Genomic DNA, 22247 nt, shown 5'->3' with positions numbered 1-22247 from the left:
AGAGAGAGAGATTCGAGTTAATGACTAACAGTCAGGAAACCACAGCTTCCACTTCCTCCATGCAACAACACAGTATCTACGGGCTGCTCATGGCACCATGGTACAGAGTTGGGGGTCTGCCAGAGTGAAGACCTGCGCGACTGGGAAGTAAGAATTATATCAGAGGAACCACCTTCCGTTCCTTGTCTTGGCAGCGCAGTACAGTGCAGTGTGCCCATGGTCGCCTCCACACCCCTCTAGACTCCACCCACTTCCTTTCTAACTCCCCTCGTGTGACACTTGTCAGGGCGGGGCCTGCGTGCACTTGTTTCGGAGGCGTCTGAGTCAAGCAACCGGGGTTCAAGGGTGTCGTGTCCACAACCATGGCCTACCAACAGAAGCTGGCGGAGAAGCTGACCATCCTGAACGAGCGAGGTGTGGGGGTGCTGGTCCGCTTGAGCTACATCAAGAAGGTGAGGCAGAAAGGAGAGAGGGAGGATGGGAAGGCAGGATGGAGGGACTGTGTTGTTGTGCAGGCCAGCCATGAAAAGCAGAACTGGAAGGGAAGTCATGGGTTTGACAAAATGGAGAGGCTTTGGTCCCAATTGTCGTTTCATGTGTCTGATCAGTGCAGTTGTGGAGGAAAGGTTTATTGGAAGGCATCATTGACTGCTTTGACTTTCTGTAATTTAAAGAAGAGATTTCTTCTGAGAGATGATTGTCTGATGATTATCTGTCAGTAGTGAAAAAGAGAGCCGTTGTCTGCCTATGGTGTTTACCGAGGATGAGAAGAGGAAGATTTGGCTCACTAAGAGTGCACTGAAGTCAGTGAAAGCAATGACATGAAAACGTTTAGCAGCATCTAAACTAGAAATACATCCATATGATGATATGAGAAGACCACAGTACCAGAGAGGAATGACTCCGACATCTTCTCACGAGTCCACGTTCTGCATTGTTATGGTGTTATGATAAGGACATGTACTGTTTGAGACAGTTTTACTTCATAATCTGGCTCTCTTTATGTATATGCTCTGTGACTTGTTTGTGTTTTTAGTGTGAGCTAACAATGCTTCCAAACAAGAGGAAGTAAATGTACACACAGGAAATGTGATCTGTCAGTCGCAGACTGCTGCTATCTCCGGAAGAAGCAAAAACATTCGCACAGTCATGCATGCATTGCACGCAGACACAACATTTTGAAATAACTACATTTGGGGGTATAAAGACGTCCATTTAAAGTTTAAGAACTTGGTTTATCAACTGGTTAGTTGATTTCCCTCAACCATGTTGCAATCCTTTATCTCTTTCTATTTCCCTCATCACCCCCCATCCTCTCTCTCTATCCCCCTTCCCCCCAGACATGCTCAGACTCCAAACTAAGGCCCTCCCTCCTAACAGAGAAGGTTATGGAGCCGGCTGTCAAATACATCAACAAGAAGTTCCCCAACATCGACTTCAGGGGCAACAGTGTAAGTTCCCAACACCAAAGCACTTGCTACTCACAGACCTGCAGGGATATTTAAAGTTGCTTTTCCACATATTTCAGTGGTTTAACAGGCACTTCATTGTCATTTTTAAACTGTTTATGGCTCTTGGTCTCTTTTCCTTTATAGTTTTCGGCTATAACAGTAGCTTATTGTCCCTAGAGGAGGAATAATGCCAATATGTTCAAGGGTGGAACGGGCAGTCATGAAATTTAATTGTTGAATAAGAGTACTTCAGCTGAGCTATGGAGGCATTAATCATTCCCCCCTCACCTATATTCTGCAGTGTAATAAGCCTAGGGCTTGGAAGTTAGCTCATGCATCTGAAAGTGTCTAATTATGGTGACCTGTGACCTCTTCCACTGCAGCAACACCTGGCCATGATACAGAAACAGAAGTCTGACGTGCTGACGGCCATGTCCAGCTTCTACGACTCCTTCCTGGATGTCATGGAGTTCAGGGTGACTCAAATCAAATCAAACTTTAGTTAAAGGGCATGGGGTTTTGAAAACACTTGACAGCAGAATGTAACTGTGACTCTTTCCTCCTCTAATGTTATTACTGCAGACTTTACCCCAAACCCAATTTACATATAAATAGTTTTTTCGAGGAACAAGGACAAATATAAACCTTGTGTGATGAGAACAACTCTGTGTGGGTTTTTAGCAGTCAGGTGGCTGAGCGGTGAGGGAATCAGGCTAGTAATCCGAAGGTTGCCAGTTCGATTCCCGGTCATGCCAACTGACGTTGTGTCCTTGGGCAAGGCACTTCACCCTGCTTGCCTCGGGGGAATGTCCTTGTACTTACTGTAAGTCGCTCTGGGTAAGAGCGTCTGCTAAGTGACTAAATATAAATGTAGCACCTGAGGCATTTCTCCTTTTGTGTGAAGGAGTTCAGAGCAGAGAACATCTGTCAGAAGTCATGAAGTCGTGAATAATTCAACAAAATATGAACAAAGGAATTTGGAATAATGGTTATGGTAATGAAGCGAAACCTTCCCCAGGGTCCTAACATCCTCCCAGTGATGCTGTACTGTGTGGTACATTTCAGGGTTGAGGCCAATTCAGCCTTAATTAATTTAGAGAAAATTTGTATTTAAAGGCAAGGCTTGAAATACGTCTTATTTGACAAATGATTCTTGATTCCAAACCTGTGGGCCGCGGCCCACTAGTGGTCTGCTAGGGTAATACAGGTGGGCAGCCAAACCATAGAAAACGAAAGTATAAAAATGAATAAATATCCAAATATTGATATGTAAATGATTGGAAAAAACTGTAATTAGAAAAAAAAACGACCCCCCCCGGGACGCAATCAGGACAACAACACCCCCCCCCACACACACACACACACACACACGCACACACACACACACACACACACACACTCCCGGGACGCAATCAGGACAACAACACCCCCCACACACACACACACACACACGCACACACACACACCCGGGACGCTATCAGGACGCGCGCTGTGTCTCTCTCTCACCACGTCTGTCACTCGCTCTCTTGGTTTCCAGAGCCTGTTTACCAAATGCCCATTGAACTGTCTCTCAGTCGCTCTAAAACAAAAAAATAATGATTTCCTGGATATTGTATAGAATTTGCAGGGGTCAGGTGGAAAAGGTTGGGAATGGCTGATCTATCTCTTGTGTATTATTTCAAAAGTGAAGGAGGATTTTCTGTCCAATTTAGAAGGGATGGAATGACAAGAGAATATCCCCAAACCCTTCTGAATTATAACTTCTTGTCTCTTCAACAGGACCATGTATATGAGCTGCTCAACACCATCGATGCTTGTCTGTGTTTCTTCAACATTGTAAGCATGCCATGCTGTTCTGTATGTTTCAAGATATACAGCCCCCTCAATCTTCACGCCGCAACCTGTCTCGTACTTTCATTCACCGCCTTGCTTCTCTCTCTGTCAAGGCCATCAACTTTGACTTCACCAAGAACTTCCTGGACCTGATTGTGACCTACACAGCGGTCATAGTCATGCTCTCTCGCATTGAGGACAAGAAGGCTCTGGTGGGCATGTACAACTGTGCCCATGAGATGTCCAATGGCAGCAGGTGAGTAGACAGGACAGTCCTACTGGTGTGGGCTGTGCCTGCCCAGAGGGGGGCTGTGTTTTAGGTGTACATGTCGACAGAGATGGATGCTTTTTCATGTACCTTCCGGACCTTTTTTGGCTATATTCATTATTGATAGAGAAAATTGGAGAGTAACAGGAAAGCAGTTAGAGAGAGAGAGGACTCCTGTCCAGCCATGATGAGTGGGCCATTCAACTGTCATTATGACATCCATTGTTGAAGGATCTGCCGCTGTTCATCTGACTGTACAGAGATGACAGAGCCTCACTGGCTAACAGAGCCCCCCCCTCCCCACCCCCCCCCCCACCCCACCCCCCTCCCTCCACCCCCTGAGTGACCCGAAGACTGCTGACATTTTTACATCCTTCATATCTATTCAGGATTGATTGCTCGGTGCTTATCTGAGTCAGTCGGGAGGGGGGAATTTGAAATGTGGATGCATGGATTAATGTGCCGCTATAATTTGTCTTTGCCCTTCACGGTATAAGCCATGTGGCTCTTGAGGATGAATGACAGCTTTTCCACTCCTCACAGACTGCCAAGGCATATGGGCAAACACAGTGAATCCTTGTGGAAACGGAACCACGCATGATCTTTAAGTGAAAAAGTTATTTAGCTGAAAAAATGACATCATACAGGGAAACACACAACCAAACACATTTGACTACAGCTCTATTGAACATAGTTACGATCATCATTGAAAGCTTGATTGGCTGGCTGGTTGAATGAGGGATTGGTTAATCGGTCGTGTGGTTAAGTGCATGGTGTGGTCTCTGCAGCGACCCCTCGTACCCTCGTCTGGGCCAGATGTTCCTGGAGTACGAGCATCCCTGGAGGAAGCTCACTGAGGAGTTTGGTCCTCACACCAGGGTGAGCTGCACACTGCTCTACACGTGTTCCATCACTGTTCATCTCTGCCATGGTAGAACACTGGACGCTCTCCGCCCTTAACTTTCTCTCGGTTTCTGTTGCCCATCTCTAACTCCACCCTCTCTCTTCTTCTCCCTCCACACTCTCTCTCTCCCTCTCCATCCCCTCTCTCTCTCCCTCTCTCTCCCTTTCCCTCCTCTCTCTCCCTCTCTCTCCCTCCTCTCCTCTCCCTCTCTCTCCCTCTCCCTCCTCTCTCTCCCTCTCCCTCTCATCTCCCCCTTCCCTCCTCTCTCTCTCCCTCTCCCTCTCCCTCCCCTCTCTCCCTCAGTCGGTGACGGAGGCACTGCTGTCCCTGCAGATGGTGTACCCGCGGAGGAACCTGCCAGCGGAGCAGTGGCGCAGCGCCCAGCTCCTCAGCCTCTTTTCCGCCCCTGCGGCCATGCTGGACCCCGCATGCTGTGACACGGTCAGCATGACCTCCTCTCCTTTCCTCTCTTCTCTGCACCTCTCCTCTCTTGTTCGTATCTCTCCTCACCTCTCCACACCTCCCTCTGCTCTCCACACCTTTCATCTCCTCTCAAACTCCTCTCCTCTCTTCTTGTCTTTGAAGTATCTTTGTGCTCTGTCTTCCACGTGGCTCCTGACATGTGGCCCTTATACTTAGCCAAGAAACACACTTCAGAGCAAACAGGCTCTCTGTCTCTCCATCTCTCAGAATCAGAATCAGAATGGGATTTATTCGCCATGAAAGTTTGCACAGACAAGGAATTTGCTTTGGCAGGAAGGTGCATACAATAAACATATACCTAAAATTGTAATATGTGGACTATCTATACTAAGGGTACATAAAGTAGCAGTTCTAAGTGGGATTAGACACACACACACACACACACGCACAAATGAATCACACCATACAACTGTGTTCTATGCAAGCAATATGCAAACAATGATACATTTTGAAATCCAAGCCCACCTCCATAACAAACACATCCGAGCATACAGAAAGTAACTTAACTAATTGTAATTAGTGTGTTATGTTGCACTGCAGTAAACAAGCACCACTGCTATATGCACGACTGAATGCACAATTGGTATATTGCTTTTGCAATATGTGTTTCTGTTGACCACCAGATGGCTTGTGAGTACCTGTCGACTGAGCTGATGGAACGCTGGATTCTGGGTGAGTACATCTTACATTTAGTCATTTAGCAGATGCTCTTGTCAAAAGCGACTTACAATAAGTACAGCGACATTCTCCCCAAGGCAAGTAGGTTGAAGTGCCTTTCCCAAGGACACAATGTCATTTGGCACATCCGGGAATCGAACTGGCAACCTTCTGATTAACAGCCTATTCCCTAACCGCTCAGCCGTCTGACCCACTCAGAGTACCTCAGAGTGAGACAGCAGCCTGGGCCGCTGGCCTGCTCTGTCCAGGCGGGGCTAAGTGATGTTGTGTTCCCTGTGCTGGGTGCAGTGGGCTTTCTGCTGTGTCACAGCAGCCTGAACAGTAACCAGGCCTCTCTGGACCTGTGGAAGATGGCGCTACGCAGCGGCCTTTACGTCAGCCTGGTCAGGGACGAGGTCATCAACATCTACAAGGTCTCCGAGGACGTCTTCGATGGCATCAAAGGGTGTGATGTCTGACAGTCTGTGTGTCCGTCTGTGTTTGTGTCGGTGTGTACGTAGGAAAACAAAGAAGTTCAGAATGCTCAAAACTTGTGCGGAAATTTATTGCACCAAACTATTTAAGTAATCTTGGCAATTCATTTAATTTATAGTATCTTTTAATTCATTAAATTAATCGTTTAATTATTTGCTACCGTAAGAGATTAGATTACTTAAATAAATAGTTTGACGTAATTAGTTTAAGTAAGATGTCTGTCTCTGATAAAGACCCCCCTCTCTCTCTCTTTCTCTCTCCATCCTCCAGGTATAACAAGCGGGTGGCAGACATTAAGGAATGCAGGGAACACACTGTACTCAACTGGTGAGTCTAATACGACTCAATGACCTGTTGTAAATCGCTGTAACAACCAACAGAAATCGGTTCTAGATGTGTGTGTGTGTGTGTCAGTGGAGCGATGCGCAGAGAGAGAAGACACTTCCTGAGGGGAGCTCTCAAGGAGCTTCACAAGGTTCTGGAGGATGAACCAGGTCTGCTGGGTCCTAAGGTACGCTGGATTTGAATTCAAATGTACAGTATAGGCGGAACGCAAGGCAGGCAGAATTTCAATGTTATTTTAGGATACCTGTTGATGAAACGCACATATCTCTAAAGTCATGAAAGGAGGGTCCTGGTATTTGATAGTGTGAAGATTACGTAAAACATCTTTTTATCTCGTGTTAAACTAAGGATTCACATTGAGATCAAATAATGTAAACATCAAAACTGAAAAATTGAAGCCAGGAAGATTTCCCCTAGCCTTTTAATGAAGTTGCAAGAACACAAGCAGGTGTTTGTCCTTCTGTCGTTGGAACTTTCATTAATACCGTTGGTGCATGTCTGTGCTGATCCTAGCAACTGTCTCAGCCCCCTAGCAACTGTCCAGCCTGGACAGTATGGTACACTTCTGCACATACTTGGACATTTCTCCTGTACCCCTGATTTCCCCTGGAGCAAGCGATGAGGAGGATCAGAAGGCTCTGGAATAAACACAAATTCCATTCCTTGTTTCCTCCTGGAACATTCCTCCTGTTTCTTCATCTCTCTGCCAACTGTTCCCCCAGGCGCTGTTTGTCTTCATGGCTCTGTCCTTCTCCCGTGACGAGGTTCTGTGGCTGGTCAGGCACTCTGAGAATATCCCCAAGACCAAGACCCCTGAGGACTATGTAGACGCGTAGGTCCTTCCAGCATAGAGACACACATCTGGGTCCTACCAACAACAGCACACAGATACACAGGCCCTACCAAGACATCTACATTTACATTTATTCATTTAGCAGACGCTTTTATCCAAAGCGACTTCCAAGAGAGAGCTTTACAAAGTGCATAGGTCACTGATCATAATAACAAGATAGCCACAAAAACATTGCGAGTAGCCAAAACATGAAGCACACAATGTGAACAACCAAAGTAAGTGCCAAAGGGAAGAACCATAAGAGCATGTAGTTAAACAAGTTACAATTGAACAACATGAACCACTATAAGTGCAAGTGTACCTGTGGAAAAAAACAAGCAACAATAATAAAAACAATATATCACAGCGAGTAATTTTTTTAAAAATCTCTAAATATAACAAAGCTGAACCCTGTATACAGCACGTCTGTATGAGTGATGTTTATGTGCTGTTCTGGAAAAACACACACGTGTGTGATATATTTGTGTGTGTGTGTGTGTGTGTGCATCGCAGGCAGATGGCAGAGCTGCTCTTCCACATGGAGAAGCTGAGAGCCCTGATGACCAAGCACAGACGCTTGGTGCAGCGCTACCACGTCCAGTACCTGGCCCAGTTTGACGCCCTGGTACTCAATGACACCATACAGGTGGGTCCACAGCTGCACACCTGGGTCACCTGTATAGACAGCTCACATGGGAACAGTGACAAAGGTGAATTTGATTGGATTAAATGTTGGCAATTATGGATCTGGCACATGGGTCGTGTTTCACTGGGGGATGTAAAGGGAGTCAGATGGCTGAGTGGTTAGGGAATCGGGCTAGTAATCAGAAGGTTGCTAGTTCGATTCCCGGCTATGCCAACCAAATGACGTTGTGTCCTTGGGCAAGGCACTTCACCCTACTTGCCTCGGGGGGAATGTCCCTGAACTTACTGTAAGTCGCTCTGGATAAGACCGTCTGCTAAATGCCTAAATGTAAAAAATAACAAAAATGTAAATCAAGACACCCAAAGTATTGAACCATCTACTCTATTCATTTTGGTTAAAATGGCTCCCATTTGTATATAGAATAACTAAATGATTAATTAAATATTGTTTAATCTCTGTCTGTCACTGTAGAACATGTGTGTCTGTCCAGAAGAGGAATCTGTCTTGATGACATCGTTTGTTTCAACCCTGTCGGCTCTCAGTATTAAACAAGGTAAGCTGGGATCACCTCCCAGTCAGTGTTCTCATGCTCACAGGCGTGTTCCCGTAAACCAGACTGACCTTTAACACGACTGTCTATAGAGAATCACCCAGCATTAAAGCTGCACTGAGGAAAGTACGTAAAGTAATACTCTGGTGATGTCATACATTTCTCACCAGTGGAGAACGGAGAAGATTTTGACTTCAGAGCTGTCAGACTGGACTGGCTCAGACTGCAGGTACAGAACATGACATCTGGCTCAACTGTATGATTCCAGAGAGATGCTGCACATGATTATACTTATACTACTGTAAGACATCATCGATAAGCGTCATGCGATATGACCCATTTCGAGTCAGCAGCTTGTGGAAAATGTGGATCCTGGGATGGTCCTGGGATGATGCTGATGCCGTTAGAAAGGAAAAGCAAGTTTCAAAGCTAGAGAGCATTTCAACTCATAACTGTGTTCTGCAAGGTTTTTCACCCTGTTTTGTGGGAACTATAATTGGGGGAAACTTTTGAGCAAACCGCTGCCGACCCGCGCACTTCAGACACTGTGGTTCCTCAGTGTCTGACAGCTGTCTTGATTCACCTCTGTGCCACCTCCTAACCCAGGCCTATACCAGTGTGTCCAAGGCTCCCCTCTCCCTGAAGGACTACCCTGACCTGGCCAAGGTGATGAACATGACCCAGTTCCACACCAGGATGGTGGACAGCATCGACGCCATGCTCCTGGAGACTGCTGATCTCTCCACTCTCTGGTCTGTCCCAGTTAACGGGATCCTTTCATTCTCCAGTCCAGCTTGTCTTTTCACAGTAACACCGCATGCTAGTACAACCATATATCGGCTTGTTGAAGCATTAAGCTGAAAGGCCAGAGATTTAGACCTTCTGTTTGTTTCTGTCTGTCTGCTTGCCTGTCTGCCTGTCTGCCTACCTGTCTGTCTCCCAGCTACTACCAGCGTGTGTTGGAGAAGATGTTCAGCCAGAGCAGTGAGGAGGTGACCATGCAGCGCTACCTCATGTCCTTCCCCCTGGTCTGCACCCACTTCAGCAGTGGCTCCAACCAGCTCTGCCCAGAGGAGGTCAGTACTGAGTCAGCACACACAGCTGGTGGAACAACAGGCAACTGACTCACCACACACAGCTAGCAACAGGCAACTGACTCACCACACACAGCTAGGTAGCAACAGGCAACTGACTCACCACACAGCTAGCAACAGGCTACTGACTCGCCACACACAGCTAGCAACAGGCAACTGACTCACCACACACAGCTAGGTAGCAATAAGATTATTTTAGTGGGGAGCTGACTGGAGCTAGGAGGTGTAAGAGAAGCACTCACAAAAATGTCCTTATGTCTCTGTGTGTGTGTGTGGTGTGTGTGTCTGTGTGTGTGTGTCTGTGTGCGAGCAGATACAGGCCATTCAGAAGAGGAGTCTGCGTGTGTGTGTGACCTTCCTGGAGGAGATAGCCAGACAGACCGGCAGCGTGATCCTGGAGATATGCGCCGAGCAATGCAACCTCCATGACCAGGTGAATTCTGGGTAACGTGCAGGTCATGAAAACAAATTAACGAGCCAAAGACGTTGCCAGTAATCCGTTTTCCAATTAAAATCACCCCAGCCTCTTCCAGGTAGGGCTTGCTGTAGGAAGACTACAGTGTGAGTATGAGGGGAAACCAGATGAGTAATTCGACAGGTTGATTCATTGACTGATAGCTATGAGTGTCCTGGTGGAAAATATGACTAAGCTGTTTATATGAGACTCGCTGTAAAAAGTGAGGGTGAGAGGGATATTTCTTTGCTTTTCCTTTAAACAGCCTACCAGCCGTTCTCAGTCCCCTGTCTCTGCGCTCTCTACCTCCTCCTCCTCTTAGCTACTGCCTAAGCACTGTGCTGGGACCATCAGCGCGGCTCATCGCAAGAGGCAGAAGAAACAGCAGGCCAAGAAGGGGGAGGTGCAGAAGGAGAAGCCAGGGGCAGAGAGTCAGAGGAAGGACCGGGCCATCGTCACAAAGTCAGATCCTCTTGAAAACTCCTTAAAACCCAAAAGCACGTCTCTGTAGTACTGTTACACCGCGTCATTTCACCATCTCAAAGTACTCGTGTTGTCGTTTTTTGCTCTACACGGCCTGCGATGGCAACAGCATGGACAAGATGCACCTGACCCTGACCGAGCTGTGCTCCACCTTCGGCCTGTGCACTGACTTCACCATGTTCGACCACGTGGTCATCCCCGCAGAGTTCCTCATCTCCCAGCTAGAGACGCGAATCTCAAAGTAGGCTGTTGCGTACTTCTGTACTGTATAATGCAACACACACACACACAGTAACAGTCTGTGTGTCCCTTTAAGCAGAGCGTACCAGTACTGTACACACTACAGTTCCCCTTTGTTTATGTTCTGCTTTGTCTCTCTGTCGGAGAAAGATTCTAATCTCCTCTGGCCCTGAGGCAGACAGACAGCTGAGTGTGATTGCCTTCTCTCTGCCTGGCCGGGACCCACATGTAAACACAGCTAGAGATCCGGGCAGGGTCGAGGAAGGCTTTTCAGCCTTCAGTGCGCTGCGGTGTAGTTAGCGAGCGACGCTCCATTGAGCTCGTCCCGTTCCTGACTGACGTGGTTCTGATGTGGCTTCCTCAGGATCATCGTGAGAATGACTCATTACAACCAGACCACCCAGGAGATAGCTCGCCCCTCCGACCTGCTGGCCGCCATCCGAGCCTACACGGCCAGCGTGCACACCCTGTCACGTTACATCAGCGTGGACGTCACTCGGCTGGTCAAGAATGTCCTGCTGCAACAGACCCAGCCTCTGGACTCGCAGGGAAGCCAGACCATCACCACTCTCTACACTAACTGGTACAAGCTCACCCCACCCTTCTCCAGGAAGAGGGTTTTTGCTGTTTTCTGACTTATCAGCCCCTGCATTAGGCTATCATCAGCGCTTCCTCATCAAACTCCTGTTAGCAGGAAAGAGAACTGCACAGCAACCGTTGGAATCTGCATCAAACCCTGTCCTTTTTGGTGTAGACTGCCTCATTGGCTGCCTCACACTGTAGGCTTCCTCATAGCTTTGCTTTCACTCTATTTTTGTGCATAGTTCCTCCTACCTTACACTTGTAGAGTGTAAGGTACCACTCTCGTCTTCCTCGTGTCTCCAGGTACCTGGAGGCGCTCCTGCGTCAGGCGAGCAACGCCATGATTGTCCACTGTCCCACAATGCACTGCTTTGTCAATCAGGGCAACGACAACGACCAGAGTTTCAAAGCGGACCAATACTCGGACATCATTGGTGAGATGATCTGTGAACGGGTGTGATTCTGCTGTAGGATCCAGTGTGTCTAGTGATCACACCTACCTCACCTTGTGTAATGTCACAATGAACTGATGTCATTGATGTTCTCTGTAGAGGTGGTCATCTTGGAGGACTTATCACTCCCACATGCACACTAACATGCATTTTAGTTTATATTTAGTGATGTGTGAAGATGAGAGACTTTCTACAAGCCCTTGTCTTTCTCACTCTCCTTTTGAACTCTCTCTCTCTCTCTCTCTCTCTCTCTCTCTGTCTCTCTCTCTCTCTCTCTGTCTCTCTCTCTCTCTCTCTCTCACTGTCTCTCTGTCTCTCTCTCTCTCTGTCTTTCTCTGTCTCTCTCTCTCTCTCTCTCTCTCTCTCTGTCTCTCTCTGTCTCTCTCGCTCTCTATCTGTCTCTCTCTGTCTCTCTCTGTCTCTCTCGCTCTCTCTCTGTCTCTTTTGGTGACACACTCTCACTTTACAATAACTGCTTCAGATCTTCAGCACTGCACAGGCTTGTTTTACGTAACAGACATGATCCCAGCTGACTAATTGGTCCATCTCCCTATCGACTCTGTTTTTGATATACTAGTCAGTGCTATTCATATGTTCTTATCCGCACACGTCATTTCAGGGTAGTGATGCACTCTGCAGCAGAAATGCTTACCCGTAGTCTTTCTTCCTCGAATTCAAGAGAAATCAACCTCAGGCTCTGAGTAAAGCCACATATGTGCAGAGTCATGAGCAACCATCCATGTAGGCTAGATGACTCAATTTGACTTTTCTTACTGTATTAGTAGATAGTAGTCAGTCCTTAGGTGAAAAAAAGCAATTTAGTTAAAGATGATATGACTGAGAATGTCGAATACAAATGTATGATGAATACATTTTGATTACGTGTTTAATTTCCTCTAAACTGATTTTGAACTTACTGCAATTCTTCGAATCTGTTTGACACCTAATCAAAATATGCTTTTACGAAATCACTTTTATTTGATATTATGTACCCGTGTGTGATTCCAGAAATGCAGGCATTAGCCGAGCTGATTGGTCCCTATGGCATGAAGTTTCTGAGTGAGAATCTGATGTGGCACATCACCTCCCAGGTCAGCGAGCTGAAGGTAGGTATCCCCGAGGGCTCAGGGCTGCCTGTTTGTTCTGATCAGACATGGACTTTCACGTCCCAGAGAGAGGCTTTCATCTTCAGATATGGACGTCATCGAAAACACTATCTTTCATCTGGAGGTTATGATTCATCGTAGAGAGAGATGTGTATCTCCAGATTGAGTTGTTTCAGTTTAATGAAAAGAGAAAAGATGAAAATATGAAGCTCTCTCCTCTCCCCTCAGAAACTGGTGATGGAGAACATGGATGTTTTGGTTCAGATGAGAGCCAACTTTGATAAGCCCGAAGCCATGGCCAACCTTCAGAAGAGACTGCCAGGTGAGAGAGGGAGACGGGAGGGAGGGAAGGATGGAAGGAAGCAGAGGCAGGTAGAGGAAGCAGAAAGACTATAGAAAATGGAGGGCAATAGCATCACTCCAAACACAGTTCTTGTAAGTTCCTGGAACCAGGCCCTTCGGCGTCTTACTCAACTCCAGATGACGTCTGTGTGAAACTTCACGCACGTGCAGAATGCACGGTATCCAACGGTATCTAGGACAAGTAGGTCTCCTCCAGCTTCCTCTGCTTTAGATCTCAGCAGGAGACCTCATCAAGCTTCAGCGGGCCATGTTATGACAGGGTAGTGTTTACCACACGTGGTACAGTATGGGAGGTACTGCGGTACTATACAGCAAGCTAACCTTCAGTCAGTCCCAGCGCTGCTTTTCTGCTCTAGAAAGAGACTGATCCACCATGCGTGTCTGTGTTAACAATCCTGTGACATATCCCCCCCCCCCGTCAGCCAGCGAGAACGTGCTGAAGAGGATGACCATCGTGGGGGTGATCCTGTCCTTCAGGACCATGGCCCAGGATGCCCTGGAGGACGTAAGAATCACCTCCTCCCACCTGCTGAAAACCACTGTGACTCTGACCCCCAGGGAAGAGGCTGATGGTCTTCATTTCATACACACTGACCACTTAGGTCTGCGTTTAGTGTTGGTAGGAAAAGTGTGACATAACAGCCACCAGTGTGTTCCAGGACAGGCCGTACAGTTCTTGTAATCAGTGTCCTTTCTTGGGGTGTGTTCCTGTTCAGGTCATGAACCAACGCTGTCCATACCTCATGGGTCCCATACAGTACCTGAGGGACTTTATCTCTTCAGAAAACGACATCAAGGTAGAGGCCCCTCTCATCTCTCATCCCTCCTGACTTATCGAACACTTTGATGAAATCACACTCCCCCCCCCCCCCCCTGCATTATTCATGTGAGAATTAAAGTAAGATAAATATGAATAAATAACCCCAGTGTCTGCATCTCCAGACCTCCTGATGTAGAAGCAGCTCACCATGTAAACACATGATGAGTTACACAGGGGTTCTGTTTCCATCCGTGGTTCTTGTTACCATTAGGTTGGTCAGCATCCATCAAGGAAGATAGAATAGAATAAATAGAACTGCTCGTCCAGCCAGTGTGTCTGTGTACAGTGTGTGTGTGGTGCTGTTCTGTGGCCAACGTGGGTCTGTAGAGCTTTGCATGACAGACATGCTACATGCCCACAGCCGTCACCAGGGCCTGGCTGGCCTCTTTTCTATGATGTGATCATAACATAGCAGTATGGGCTTCCTGCGCCTCGGTGCTCTGCCTTCACAGGCCTCCTCTGACACACTGTGCAGAGAGCAGAGGAAGGCTTAGTAGGGCATGCAGTTCACCAACAGTTTAGTGGACCTTGAAGTTCACCAATAGTTTAATGGACCATGAAGGCTACTAATATTTTAGTAGATCATCAAGTTCACCAATAGTTGAATGGACCATGAAGGCTACTAATATTTTAGTAGATCATCAAGTTCACCAATAGTTTAGTGGACCAAACTGTAACATGTCGACAGGGTGTTGGTCTGTGTTATGTTCCTGATGGTCTCAGGTGACATGTTCATGACTCTCCAGGTGACTATGAGTGTGTTTGAGCTGGCGGCGGCGGCAGGGCTGACATGTGACATTGACCCCGCCCTGGTGGCAGCCATCGCCAGCATGCGCTCAGGTAAACAGGAAACACCTGGGTTCTTCACAGGAAAACTGGGGATCCCATAAAGGTTTCTTTTGAGTTCTTACATGTGTCAGGAAAGGTCTAGACATGCAACCCTTAATGATCACCACGTGCGTGTTACCCCGTGCTGCTGTGTGGGAGCCGCTAGCTTGTGGTCTGTAGTCAGCTGGGGTGTGTCTCTGGGGTTCACAGACGGCTCCTCTGTGGAGGAGGAGTACAAGCTGACCTGTCTGCTCCTGGTGTATGTGGCTGTGTCTCTGCCCACCCTGGCTCTGGACCCCAACTCCTTCTACAGCAAGGAGCACGGAGGTGAGGACACACACCCCTGGTACACACACCCCTGGTACACACCCCTGGTACACACCCCTGGTACACACACCCCTGGCACACACACCCCTGGTACACACACCCCTGGTACACACCCCTGGTACACACCCCTGGTACACACACCCCTGGCACACACACTCCTGGTACACACACCCCTGGTACACACACCCCTGGTACACACACCCCTGGTACACACACAAGCATGTTTAGGTTCCTGTAACACAGAGCTGGCCGTGGAAAACTTTTTCTTGTTTTGTGTTTTTATGTTTTGTCTCCCACACCGGTTTGAACTGATGTTATTAAACCACTTATTTTGAACAAGTGAGTTTGGGTTGGTGAATCAGCCATGGTTGTTTCAAATGGACATGGTTGTTTCAAAAATATGTTTTAGCTCAGTGAGTGAATGGAACGTGTATCTATAGTTCACTGTCTTTAAATCAACTTACATTGACTAATAATAATACTTTAAACAAAAAATTACTTTGACTAAAACTCCCTGAATTCTGCCATTCATGGTCATCTAAAGCATGAAGACAATGGAAAATGAGAACCTTGTTTTTCAAATTACGTTTGTTTATAGACAGCTATGCTGACGTGCATTCCTAAAGTTAGTATTGGCCTGTTGCGTGTTGATATAAGTTACCGGGCACAGTGCCCAAACCCAGGAACATCAAAAGCTGCCAGTGGCAGATCGGCATCAGTGCTGAGGGGGTCTTTTGTTGGTCTCACAGTGGGTTCTTGGGCATATTTTGCTTACAAGACATTCAATGGTATAGATACATTTTTACTTAGAGGAAGTAGAGTTTTTCCTGTCGTGGTGAAACTGTGAAGTGAAGTTGTTGTTTTGGTCCCTTGCCTTGCTGTAATGCTTTAGTGCAAACTTTTTTCTGCTAAGGCCAGATCATTTTTCCTTTCTTTAATGTGGGGCCAGGTCTGTAACAGAACATTACATGGGCCGGAGTGACTACCAGTATTATTGTGGAGATTTTATTATGATTTTAAATGTATTTATTATGCTAGATGAGTTTATTATTTTGTTACGCACCGTACATCCGTACATATCAAGGGATATATAGCCTATTAAAAGAGCACTGTTACTATCGTAATGACCTTTTTTCATATTCATTGCTATTGAATTCAAAACATTTACTTACTTATGCATATTAATCAGTGTGAACGGATTTTTATTTTTTTGACGTGTGTCTGTCACCCAGGGGACACTTGTTGTATTAAGTTGTCTTGTGTTGAGGTGTGTCTTGTGTTGAGGTGTGTCTTGTGTTGAGGTGTGTCTTGTGTTGAGGCGTGTCTTGTGTTGAGGTGTGTCTTGTGTTGAGGCGTGTCTTGTGTTGAGGTGTGTCTTGTGTTGAGGCGTGTCTTGTGTTGAGGTGTGTCTTGTGTTGAGGCGTGTCTTGTGTTGAGGTGTGTCTTGTGTTGAGGCGTGTCTTGTGTTGAGGTGTGTCTTGTGTTGAGGTGTGTCTTGTGTTGAGGTGTGTCTTGTGTTGAGGTGTGTCTTGTGTTGAGGCGTGTCTTGTGTTGAGGCGTGTCTTGTGTTGAGGCGTGTCTTGTGTTGAGGCGTGTCTTGTGTTGAGGCGTGTCTTGTGTTGAGGTGTGTCTTGTGTTGAGGTGTGTCTTGTGTTGAGGTGTGTCTTGTGTTGAGGTGTGTCTTGTGTTGAGGTGTGTCTTGTGTTGAGGCGTGTCTTGTGTTGAGGCGTGTCTTGTGTTGAGGTGTGTCTTGTGTTGAGGTGTGTCTTGTGTTGAGGCGTGTCTTGTGTTGAGGTGTGTCTTGTGTTGAGGCGTGTCTTGTGTTGAGGTGTGTCTTGTGTTGAGGTGTGTCTTGTGTTGAGGTGTGTCTTGTGTTGACTAACACTGTTTCTGTTGCCAGGGCACCACAACAACATCCACTGCCTGGCCACAGCCATCAACCAGCTGGCGGCCGCCATGTACACCGTCCAGAACAAGAACATCCAGCAGCACATGAAGGAGTTTCTCACTGTGGGGAACAACAGACATAAAATAAATCGTTTATTTTATTATTATTTATTTTTATTTATTTTATTTTTTTACGATTGCTTGAATAAAATGGATTCATTCATGCAGTATTTTAAGGAAAAAAATAAATTCTTACAAATTTTTCTTTGTTTGCCATCCATAGACTGGCAATCAGGCTTTGTATACAGTTTTCTGAATTAGTTCTTTCTTCGACCATGTTCTCACAGCAAGAGGGTTTTTGTGATGCAGATGTCAATCTGCATAGAAATTAACCCTGAAGAAGCTATGCCCTTATCTGTCTTCCTCTGTGGTTTTCCTACTGTAGGTGGCGTCTTCCACCCTGTTGCAACTGGGCCAGAACGTGGAGAGAGCGGAGAGTGGAAAGAACCGAGACTCGATCTACCTGCTGCTTCACATGGTACGCTCCACATGGTACAGTGCGGCATCTTGCTGCTTCACATGGTACGCTCCACATGGTACAGTACAGCATCTTGCTGCTTCCCATGGTACGCTCCACATGGTACAGTACGGCATCTTGCTGCTTCACATGGTACGCTCCACATGGTACAGTGCAGCATCTTGCTGCTTCACATGGTACACTCCACATGGTAGAGTGCAGCATCTTGCTGCTTCACATGGTACGCTCCACATGGTACAGTGCGGCATCTTGCTGCTTCACATGGTACGCTCCACATGGTACAGTACGGCATCTTGCTGCTTCACATGGTACGCTCCACATGGTACAGTGCAGCATCTTGCTGCTTCACATGGTACGCTCCACATGGTACAGTGCAGCATCTTGCTGCTTCACATGGTACGCTCCACATGGTACAGTGCGGCATCTTGCTGCTTCACATGGTACGCTCCACATGGTACAGTACGGCATCTTGCTGCTTCACATGGTACGCTCCACATGGTACAGTGCGGCATCTTGCTGCTTCACATGGTACGCTCCACATGGTACAGTGCGGCATCTTGCTGCTTCACATGGTACGCTCCACATGGTACAGTGCAGCATCTTGCTGCTTCACATGGTACGCTCCACATGGTACAGTGCAGCATCTTGCTGCTTCACATGGTACGCTCCACATGGTACAGTGCAGCATCTTGCTGCTTCACATGGTACGCTCCACTAGGTACAGTGCAGCATCTTGCTGCTTCACATGGTACGCTCCACATGGTACAGTACGGCATCTTGCTGCTTCACATGGTACGCTCCACATGGTACAGTACGGCATCTTGCTGTTTCTACGTTCCCCAGGGCCCCTCCTGGGGAGCGGGATTGCATCGAGCCATTTGACTGCACCGATAGGCTGAGGTCACACTAAGATCCTTTTTGTGTGGAAAAGGACCGACCCACATTTCTGTTTACAACTGTAAAAAGACACCGGTCATTCCAGAAAAAGTTTCTCATTTATATTTATTTTTATATTTTTCGGGACCCCTGTCAGTCAGGGGCCCTTGGAATTGTCCTAACTTTTCCCCCCTATACGGTGCCCCTGGTAATAATAATACGTATCACTGGGGTTTGGATTGAAACCTGGTCTATAGGGGCATGTCATGAGCACTTATTAAAGAAAAGACAACCTCTCCTATGGTCTTGTGCCATAAAGGTAAAACTGCTGTACGCTGTTGCTAACCCTCCCCCTCTCTCCTCCCTCTCTCCCCCCTCTCTCCTCCCTCTCTCCCCCCTCTCTCCTCCCTCTCTCCCCCCTCTCTCCTCCTCAGATTGTGGAGGCTTCTCCCTTCCTCAGCCAGGACATGCTGGAGAGCTGCTTCCCCTACGTCCTTCTGAGGAACGCCTACAGGGAGGTCTACAAGGCCGTCATCATCACTCTGGGGTGATCTAGAAGCATCTCTTCACAGCACCGCCGCTCATGTCTGCTGCTGGCCTGGGTGCTTGGAGTCTCTGTTGTAATATTTGACATGAGGTTTTCCCCCAGTTTGCGTACATTTAATGTTTGAAATTATCTTAAAACGATCTAAACCAGCATACCAGCTAACGAAACCAGCCTTGCATTGTAACTTTTCAGGATTTTTCATTTTTACCCTTTTTTAAATTGTGTTTTTGACGAGATGTACAATTTAGTGTATGGTCTTGAGTGATTTTGTCTTACTAAAGCTAACACCTATGAATAAAGAAAATGAAAAATTACCTTAACAGAGAGGGCCTTTGTCAGTTACGATATAATGTGTATCACAATGGCCACAACATCTGAAAGAAATTTAAGGACCAAATTATTATGGTTTTAATTAGGTTTGTAGTGAAATGCTTTTATTGAATGTAACATGGCAGTAGTCAACAAGCAATAATATCCTACAAAGGAGGAACAATAATCTGTGTGTGTAATAACAAAGGAGGGATCCAATTCAGAGAATTATTCCACAGATGATTTTCAGTCTCTCCCTGTCGTTTCCCAGTCCCCAGGCAGTACTCTGGTGATCTGTTGGTACGGTGGGGAAATATCTCTCCCCCTTCCTCTCTCTTCCTTTCTATCTCTCTCTCCCTTCCTCTCTCTTCCTTTCTATCTCTCTCTCCCTCCCTCTCTCTTCCTTTCGATCTCTCTCTCCCTCCCTCTCTCTTCCTTTCGACCTCTCTCTCTCTTCCTCTCTCTTCCTTTCTATCTATCTCTCTCCCTTCCTCTCTCTTCCTTTCTATCTCTCTCTCCCTTCCTCTCTCTTCCTTTCTATCTATCTCTTTCTCCCTCCTTCTCTCTTCCTTTCGATCTCTCTCTCTCCCTTCCTCTCCCTTCCTTTCTATCTATCTCTCTCTCCCTCCTTCTCTCTTCCTTTCAATCTCTCTCTCTCCCTTCCTCTCTCTTCCTTTCTATCTCTCTCTCCCTTCCTCTCTCTTCCTTTCTATCTCTCTCTCTCTCCCTTCCTCTCTCTTCTTTTCTATCTCTCTAAGTACTGCATTTATCTAACTGATGAATTTATCTCATCTCTGTCTTCCACTTCTCCCCCTCTCTTTTCTGTCTGCTAACCAGTGAATCAGGGTTCTACAGCCTCGGTGTACATTAGGCTAGGACACAACCTCCAAACATGACAAACACCAAACAACACATCCCAGTAGACAGGAAGTGGATGTGAAGTCAAACAGCACCCAGGGTGTCCCTCATTGCTGCTTTATAATGAAACTTGTATCTCAGAAACTTGCTCCCGGGTGTGTGTGTGTGTGTCTCAGTGCTGTGGCGGTGGCCGTGCATGCAGCACATTCTCCTCCTCAGACAGTCCCTAGCTGCTGATGACGGGGCCAGGTGGAAAAACACACCTGTATAAAGACCACAGCTGGTGGTGCTGCAGACAGCTACTGCTCATCCGCAGACCGCTGAGCTGAACACAGAGATGGACCTCTGAGCTGAACACAGACATGGACCTCTGAGCTGAACACAGAGATGGACCTCTGAGCTCAACACAGAGAGAGGGAGAGACGGAGAGGAACAGACTGACAGGCAGACAGACACCCACACACACAGTCTCTTCCACACACACACACACACACACACACACACACACACACACACACACACACACACACACAGTGGTTGGTGAGGAGTCTCCCCCCCCCATGAAGAGCCATGGTCGGCAGGATCCAGAACCGGAGCACAACACTGGAGACGTGGAGTAGCGCCATCACACAGTAAGACCTGCCCACATTCACTCCTTCATTCATTGCTGTTTTTTCTGTCTCATTTAGCTTTTTAAAATGTTGTGTGTTCATTCTTTATTTCATTATTACATTAATGTATTCATTGATTTCTGTGAGCCATTCAGTCTTTTAATGACTTGACATGATTCACTCACTTGCTCCGTCCTGGTTCAGCACCGTGTGGCTTGAGAAAGGCTTGTGGTTCCCATGGATGAAAACCACTCAGATTTATAGCCGGCCAGAGTCAGAGCTTTTCTGAGCCCGTTCCGACTGCTCTTGTTGAGGTCAGTTCTTGGGCGGGGAGGGGTGAGAGTGTGTGTCTATGACATGGTTAAAGCTGGCGTGGTTAGTGGGGGGGGGGGGTTAAAAGGGGGATTGGAGTCATCTGGCATTAAGACAGATGAGAGGGCAGGGTTCACTACCGACCACATGACCGTACAGCCATGTCAGAGGAGGAAAGAAGAAAGGAGGGGAGAGAGAAAGATCATATGTATGGGGACACACTGTAATAGACTGGGTGGGGTATATAAAAAAAAAATAAAAAAAAGTAAACTTTAGTTTACAAGCAATGTCCCAGAGGGCTCCACATATGACTGCAGAACTGCACCTAGAGTAACCTGAGTAGGAAGGACGGTGACAGCTCCAGCTGGATGAGGGGGCGGGAGGACGGGGTCAGAGGAAACTGCCCCCTGGTCCGCCTGGGGATTGGTGGACACGTTTTGTCATTGGATCATCATCTTGGTTGTCTATGTTGGCAGCTCCATGTCTGATTACCTAATATTCAGTAATGAGTTATGTTACGTTTGTGTCTTTTGATGTGACAAAGGGCCGTGCCGTGCAGGATAGGAATACAAGCGAGATCATCAGACAAGAGAGAGCCAGGTGACACGCGGTGACAGGGACCTGTGAGAGAGGGCGTGATGTCTGGGTTGAAATGACCCGTCTAAGGCTTGGAACTACAGGCTGGATCAGTCATCCTCTCAGAGTAGGAACGCTGACTTGGGGTCAGGTCCCAGCACATCTGTTTTGTCTCATTCAAAAGGACTGAGAAGTTTTGTCCAGCCTGCATCTCTTGGGTCATCAAGTGTCCCACAGGATGACTTTCTTTCTGATCTATGATCAGAATTTATGGAAATGACAGTAAAAGTTGTTATAAAGCTGTATCATGTAATATACTTTACATGCTATAGCTTGTATAGCAGATGATCTTAATCTGGGAGACGTCACGCGGTCTGCAGGGCAAGCGTGGTCTAATGCATGTTCTGGGTGTTTATGTAGGAATAAATCCCGTTCTAAAGCACATGAGATGAGACGTGGTTGTACCTTACAGTCTGCTCTGCGTCGCTTCTGGAAGTCCGTCAGGATTAAATGCATTTCT

The 22247-nt window shown here is 47.0% G+C and overlaps 1 protein-coding gene across 1 annotated transcript; it reads left to right on the top strand.

Moving 5' to 3' along the window:
- The first annotated feature begins 297 nt into the window (after nt 1-297).
- On the top strand, nt 298-19375 carry nckap1l (NCK associated protein 1 like). Its single transcript, XM_067240537.1, has 31 exons — nt 298-452; nt 1341-1451; nt 1835-1927; nt 3231-3287; nt 3398-3540; nt 4341-4431; nt 4760-4897; nt 5563-5611; nt 5906-6062; nt 6362-6418; nt 6506-6602; nt 7159-7268; nt 7782-7914; nt 8386-8467; nt 8635-8693; nt 9071-9216; nt 9408-9540; nt 9872-9991; nt 10335-10474; nt 10605-10736; nt 11100-11318; nt 11621-11751; nt 12778-12875; nt 13104-13197; nt 13661-13743; nt 13955-14035; nt 14805-14898; nt 15097-15213; nt 17114-17223; nt 17546-17638; nt 18949-19375. Exons 1-31 carry the CDS (start codon nt 363-365, stop codon nt 19063-19065), a joined length of 3375 nt encoding a protein of 1124 aa, XP_067096638.1. The 5' UTR covers nt 298-362; the 3' UTR covers nt 19066-19375.
- The last annotated feature ends 2872 nt before the right edge of the window (nt 19376-22247 follow it).

The sequence above is a fragment of the Osmerus mordax genome, chromosome 1 (assembly GCF_038355195.1).
Source record: "Osmerus mordax isolate fOsmMor3 chromosome 1, fOsmMor3.pri, whole genome shotgun sequence".
NCBI classification, from domain to species: domain Eukaryota; kingdom Metazoa; phylum Chordata; class Actinopteri; order Osmeriformes; family Osmeridae; genus Osmerus; species Osmerus mordax.
The sequence above is the reverse complement of the archived record's forward strand: the minus strand, read 5'-3'. Positions and strand labels throughout refer to the sequence as shown.

What these genes read in the sequence shown, in the direction of transcription:
- nckap1l (XM_067240537.1), top strand. Translation starts at nt 363, where the DNA reads ATGGCCTACCAACAGAAGCTGGCGGAGAAGCTGACCATCCTGAACGAG. An exon ending in AGTTTGGTCCTCACACCAGG is followed by an intron (nt 4,432 to 4,759) that starts GTGAGCTGCACA and finishes TCTCTCCCTCAG; the next exon opens with TCGGTGACGGAGGCACTGCT. An exon ending in TACTCAATGACACCATACAG is followed by an intron (nt 7,915 to 8,385) that starts GTGGGTCCACAG and finishes CTGTCACTGTAG; the next exon opens with AACATGTGTGTCTGTCCAGA.